The 6,602-nt window shown below is 45.6% G+C and overlaps 1 protein-coding gene across 1 annotated transcript; it reads left to right on the top strand.

The window, feature by feature from the left end:
- Positions 1–5,630, top strand: LOC1274065 (nuclear hormone receptor HR96). The gene is made up of 4 exons (XM_313130.6): positions 1–2,815; positions 3,599–3,808; positions 3,892–4,104; positions 4,176–5,630. The coding sequence occupies exons 1-4, from the start codon at positions 659–661 to the stop codon at positions 4,374–4,376; spliced, it is 2,781 nt and encodes a 926-aa protein (XP_313130.5). The 5' UTR covers positions 1–658; the 3' UTR covers positions 4,377–5,630.
- Positions 5,631–6,602: the final 972 nt, after the last annotated feature.

The following is a 6,602-nucleotide window of genomic DNA, read 5'->3' as shown; positions in this document are numbered from 1 at the left end:
CACTCTGCTGACAGTTCCAAAATCTCTTGTTTTTTTCGTGCCTTTCCGTACGCAATTTATTTACGTCGCTGGCGAGAGAGTAAATAAACAAGCGACGATCGATGGTGCGAGGTTACGCGAAGTGCTGTGCCGTGCGCTTTCAATTGAATTAAATTCATTTTTACTGCTACGGTGATACGCGGGGCGGATTTAGCTTTGCGATCGTTTCGCATCTAGCGGAAGCGGTTCTAGCGGTTCTGGCGAAAAGAGAAGGAAAAGGTGAGTATGTAATCTTGGTCCCTGCGAGCAAACTTATCGACCGATGGCGCTTCGATCAGCTGATAAGTGATAACTCCAACCGTCGTGGTGGTTCGGGGAAGTTGCCGAGCCGAAGACGGTTGCGTATTGGAGAGTTGATGCTGCGAACAGCATTCTTACCGTGACCCGATGGAACTCGGACAATTCTGGAAAAGATCCCGAACGACGACGGCGACAACGGCGACGAAAAAAGCAGCTGGAGCAGCGACACCGTATCACGGCACCAAACCAGGCGCGTCCAGTGCGAGTGGGCGAGGCAACACGCGGAAAGATAAGCCGCGAGTGTAAGATAAACCTCAGCCCACCTCACGAGCGATTCCGAAATTTCAGACCGTGCAGTGTTAGTACGAGTGTGTCCCGGATGACGACCGCGGCGACGACGGCGACCGCGACGGTTACGATGGCAAACGGTACGATGCCAGACGGTGACGCGGCGATGGCAGCGAACGGTGCCATTAGCAAGATTTGTAGCGTTTGCGGGGACAAGGCGCTCGGTTACAACTTCAACGCGGTCACTTGCGAAAGCTGCAAGGCATTCTTCCGACGCAATGCCCTTTCCACGAAGGGGTTTACGTGTCCGTTCAACGAAAACTGCGACATCACCATCGTAACGCGCCGCTTCTGCCAAAAGTGTCGACTAGAGAAGTGTTTCCGAATTGGCATGAAGAAGGAGTACATCATGTCGGAGGAGGATAAGGTGCTGAAGCGCAAAAAGATCGAACAGAACCGGGCTAAAAAGAGACAAAGCAACGGGAGTGCATCCGAGGGATCTGCCTCCGTGGGTGACCGGGAAAGCACACCAGCCAGAAACAGTGTCCCTACCAAGATAAAGCGAGAGAAATCGTTGGAAACGTTCGACGGTGGAGACTGCTGGAACAACTCCTGCTCCTCCGAGTACACCCCGGCTGATGGGCATCAGACGAATGGGCCGGGCAGTTCGTCGACGATGCTCACATCGAGCACGATATTAGAGGCACCCTCCAACTCCTCCAACCAATCGATGCTATCCACTGGCACATCGAATGACTACAGTCGGATCGCCTCGCCCTCCGAACTAAGCAGTACGCCCAGCTCATCGGCGTACAACCCGCACGGTTCTCTTTCCTCAGAAGCTGAACTGCTTTCGTCGGCAGTCGCCTGTCTGCAGTCATCGGCTGGTGCATCGAAACCAAACGAAATGCAGCCATCCCAATCGAACTGCCGGGCGACAGGAGGCGAAGAGCGTCTGCCGCTCGTTACGATCAATTCCAGCGCCGAAGACATCGTGAATCGCATCGTCAACTATCCGACGCGAGCAAGTCAAACGATTGCATCGCTAATGAAGACCCCCAAGGATGCGGTGTTCATAATGTCCAAAATAATCAACTCCCAGTGTGATGCGCTGAAGCTGATAAGCCATTTCATAACTGCACCTGGTGATGCGTTGCAGATTATTAGCAAAATTATGAACTCTCCGCTGGACGCGCTGACGGTTTTTGCCCAGTTTATGAGCTCCCCGACGGATGCGCTGCAGCTGATCGGAAAGATCGTCAGTTCTCCGGCCGATGTGCTGCAGTTTATGCAGCAGCTAATGAACCAGCCGGAAGATGCACTGCAGGTGATGAACAAATTCATGAGCTCGCCAGCCGAAGCACTGCAAATGATAAACAAGATGATGAATCATTCCGACATCGTGAAAACGATCAAAGAAGCGGCCGATACATCCCAGAAAGATGACGATGATCAGCAGCATCAGCAGCAGCATCAACAGCAACAACAACAGCCATCACCAACACAGCAACAGCAGCTGCAGCAGCAACAACCACCAGCATTACAGCCGCATCAAGCTACGCAACCCCAAACATCACAGCAATTTCACCAATCGACTACACCCATTGAATCGCCCCAGGTTGATTCTCTGGCAACCGATCAACATCAAATGATTCGTTCCCTGATGCAAGAGTCAACGATCGGGCCGGAACCGATGGGAACGATCAGTGCCGCTGGTTCACCTTCTTCCACGTCCAACTACGAGCCGCCCTACACGTCGATGCTCGATCCGCTGCTTTCAAGCACGACGACCTCTCTAGTACATTCCCACACTTACCATCACAACCATCAGCTGCACCAAATGAGCACCGCCATACAGCCAGCATCGCCCAGCTGCTCCAGCGACATAGCGGACGTGGTATTTGCGGCATCGTCCACCTTCGGTCACGATCCACCGATAATCGTGCCGCCCACAGACGATTTGGGCATCTTTCAGGACATTGAAGCAAAACCGATCATGCCCCATACGCTCGAATCGGTCCTGATGCAAGCGATCAAGCTGGAGTATGAAGGATACAACAGTAGCCCGATCGGGTCGAGCTCAAGTCAGCAGTCCACCGTACATCACCCGCCGGTCGGTAGTAATAGTATCGAGCTAAACGACGCTGAAAGGGCCAAACTGAACGAGCTGATTGTGGCCAATAAAGCGCTGTACGCACCGGTAGATGACGATCTGGCATCGCTCATCTCGGACGACTGTCGGATAAAGGTGAGTTGGTGGTATGATGAAGGTTTTTGAGTGAGTGTGCGTGATCGTTAATAGACAACGCAAAGTTCTTCCATTGTAGCTCTAATTTGCTATAGCATAAACATATCCTTATGAACCTTTGAACAATTTTGTTTGAATAAATTTAGCATACAGCTTAAAGCTGACCATTTAATGTCTGGTGTTAAGCTTTTCCTTTCGATCACTTACCTTCACTTTCGGTTCATTACATTTTCCTTTCGGGCTAACGGTTGAACGAGTTTCAATTGTTCCCGCATTTTATTATCCTTGCCATTTGGATGCCTCAACAGTTTTATTGCCTCGTTCTAACTTATCACACAACAAATCATGGGCCGATTATGAGTGGTTACGGGAGGTTTGGGGTATCGATCGAACAGGGGGTAGCAATAGAGCACGGAATGTCCGGCGGCGGCCTATGGACAGCTGATAACGAAGGGCAACCGACTGATTAGCGATAATCGATGCAGCACACCTGTTCCACCAGTGTACCGAAAATGTACTTGAAACGGTTGGCATGGCTCGTTTTCTCCTTTTTGTTTTGTATTTTTGTTACGTATTTGTATTTTGGTCGAAATGTCCCCAGATTAAGACACATGCTCGTGTGCAGGGCTGCGATAACAAGTCGACGCGGCTGTGTGGACGTTGACGTTTAAAGGTTTGCACGAAAGCTCGAACGATTAGTCATTACATTGATGCAACCGCTGAGATTAAATGTGTATTTATCTTGCTTTTTTGTTGTTGTTTTTTTTTTTTATCTCATTACAGTCCAATCAAACGCAGCAAGATCCACAACTGCTAAAAGTGATAAACTTAACCGCCATTGCCATTCGACGACTGATTAAGATGTCTAAAAAGATCAGCGCATTCAAGAACATGTGCCAGGAGGATCAGTTAGCGCTGCTGAAGGGAGGCTGCACCGAGATGATGATCCTGCGTTCCGCAATGCAGTACGATTGTGATAGGGCGACATGGAAGGTAATAATACGGTTAGGTGCTAGTATAGGTCGTAATAGTTTTTAATGTTTTAAACGTTGAAATGTATCTTATTTCGCTTTTAGATACCTCACAGCCAGGAGGAAATGTCCAACATACGGGCGGATGTGCTCAAGCTTGCCAAAGGTAATGTGTACCAGGAGCATGAACGTTTCATACGCACGTTCGACAAGAAGTGGCGCTCGGACGAGAATATTATTTTAATAATGTGTGCCATAACGCTGTTCTCGCCCGATCGCCCCAAAACGATACATTCGGACGTGATCAAACTGGAACAGGTGTGTAGTCATTGTTTTTGCTTTCCATCAAACAACGTTTCAAGTAATGTAATGGCATTTGTACTTTACAGAATTCTTACTACTATTTGCTACGCCGATACTTGGAAAGTATCTATCCTGGTTGTGAGGCACGCTCGGTATTTCTGAAGCTGATGCAGAAAATATCGGAACTGCATTTTTTGAATGATGAAATTATCAGCGTTTACCTGAATGTGAATCCATCGGAGGTGGAACCATTGCTGCGAGAAATATTTGACCTAAAGGTGCACTAAATCGAAAGTCCACTGTTGGAAGCATGTTTTTTTTTGTTAAGATGAATAGTTTTGTACACGTCTCTATCGTACAATTAATGTGACCAATACTAAATTAATCACTCCCGTAACTCTAGATTGTGCAATATGTGAAATTTTAAATCGTTTCTTAAATTAAGCTTTTATTTTGCTAACAAAATTGTTTATACATGTAGACATCAAACGAATAGTTATCAAAATTTGCAATATCTAGTTATGTTTTAATCGTTCAAGTTGTTAGTTACCAGAGATGGAATAGCGAATAGCGCGGAAAGTTCTCATTATTTTCCTTTAGCAAAACAACTGTTAGGTCTGGCAACCCGTTTTCCAGCGAGCTAGCTTTATTTGAATTTGCTTTATCCACAACAGGATATTCAGTCGTACGAAAGGGAAATCGATTCGAATATGAATCACGTTCGGCCTGTTGAAGACGGTACGTTTACAATCAAACCAAAAATAGGATTGCATGACGAAAAGAACAAATTGCATATACATTGCTAGAGAATATTTTAAATGCACGAGAGGCACGCCTATAATTAAACTAGTGAATCAGTTCCGATAGTGTGATACAATGTATACTGTTTGCTGCTATGCCTGGTCCTTAGCAGCGTATTTTATTGTAGTAACAGTCTTAATCACTGACGCCCGCTACAACCGTTTACTTTGCGGTTTAAATTTCGATTTTAACTGCTTCAAACATGGGACAGTCGGATAGAAGAAGGAACATTCGCTTACTTCTATGAACAGTATGTGGCAACACCCATCCTCCAGCTATAAGAGACAGAGTATAACATGCAGTTACAAATATTGGCCTTAAAGAATTGTGATGAAGCAGCCTTAGCTAGTGACAAAAGGGTAGTAATGTAACAGTTATGAAGCTCGTCGCGGACTGTGGGCGTACGTAGATGTTCGTGCGATGAATAAGTGCCAGTCAGACGGAAACCGATCATCGTACTACGTACGCTCAGTGCGATGCAAAACATTACCGGTAGGTAAATCCGGAATCAAACCACAGATAGTTCAAATTACGATTAAAAAGATGAAGAAGCGTAGCTTCGTATTTTATTTCCTAAGTATTGCATATTTGTAAAGTGTTACGTGCAGTGAAACCGTACAAGTTATAGCTTTCGTTTCTCTATTTGTCTTCTTTACGTTCATCCAGTGTAATTGTATGCTATGAGTGTATTGTTTTTTGCTTTTAATTTAATTAAATATATCACTGTGAGAAAACTGCAACAGTTTTTCGTGTTTTCTCTTTATAATCTTCATCACTCGACCAATGACACATTTAACACCACAAATTACCTGGCGCCTCCATCACAGAACCTTATTACGTTGGTTGCCATACTGGTGCATCTTTAAAACAAACGTCTTTTACGTACAATCGTGCAAAGAAATTCCAACCTCCAGTTTCATTACTCGGCCCACTCTCGCAATATTGTTGTACCAGAATTATACTCATATTGAATGGTGGTGCCAATTCGTAGGGTTATGCCTTTGCACCGTCGTTGGCTAACTGGCCCTGTAACCACCATGATTACAAGCATGCACGCCAGAGCATATGCATACCAATCATGTTTACTTGCCAGACAAGTGAAAATGCCTGTGCCGGAAGCGGTTCAGGACATAAAACCCTTATCAAAGACGACATTGTTCATAATGCGATTATGCTTGTACAGGCAGCACCAAGGGTGGGGACCTTTTGATGTTTGGCAAACGTCATGCTCGGTGAAACCTGCATAGACGCTGCCAGCGGGATACTTGTTGAGTGGGAAAGTGTTTCTTTTTCTCTCTCGTGTTCTCTCCCTGCCTCTTTCCCTGCCTCTTTCCCTTCCTTTCCATTCATTTTCATCTGGAAAGCTCGGGTTATGGTAAATGTTACAAGTGCGAACAGTAAGTAACAGTGAACGGTGTTCTGGTGTTTTGTTTCTATGTAAAACAAGCTTGTTCAATGTAACGTCTCTAACAATGTAAGCGCAAAGAATTAAGAAAAAAGGCTCAAATTAAACAGCTAATCCGTCGGAGTGTTTTCATTCGTGTTAAGTGATGATTTATGAGCCGTGTTGCTGTTATTTATGGTATTTATGCTTCTGGCTTCTGAATAGAATTTATTTATTAATTCACCCATTCCACCAAAGACAATAAAATGTACGAGCAAAGCCATATTCATGGGTTAACTACCGAAGATACCACTTCGAACCTCTCTCT

This window comes from Anopheles gambiae, chromosome 2, assembly GCF_943734735.2.
Source record: "Anopheles gambiae chromosome 2, idAnoGambNW_F1_1, whole genome shotgun sequence".
NCBI lineage: Eukaryota > Metazoa > Arthropoda > Insecta > Diptera > Culicidae > Anopheles > Anopheles gambiae.
This window is presented reverse-complemented; position numbering and strand designations above follow the sequence as displayed.

What these genes read in the sequence shown, in the direction of transcription:
- LOC1274065 (XM_313130.6), top strand. Translation starts at nt 659, where the DNA reads ATGACGACCGCGGCGACGACGGCGACCGCGACGGTTACGATGGCAAAC. An exon ending in CGGACGACTGTCGGATAAAG is followed by an intron (nt 2,816 to 3,598) that starts GTGAGTTGGTGG and finishes ATCTCATTACAG; the next exon opens with TCCAATCAAACGCAGCAAGA. An exon ending in GTGATAGGGCGACATGGAAG is followed by an intron (nt 3,809 to 3,891) that starts GTAATAATACGG and finishes TTTCGCTTTTAG; the next exon opens with ATACCTCACAGCCAGGAGGA.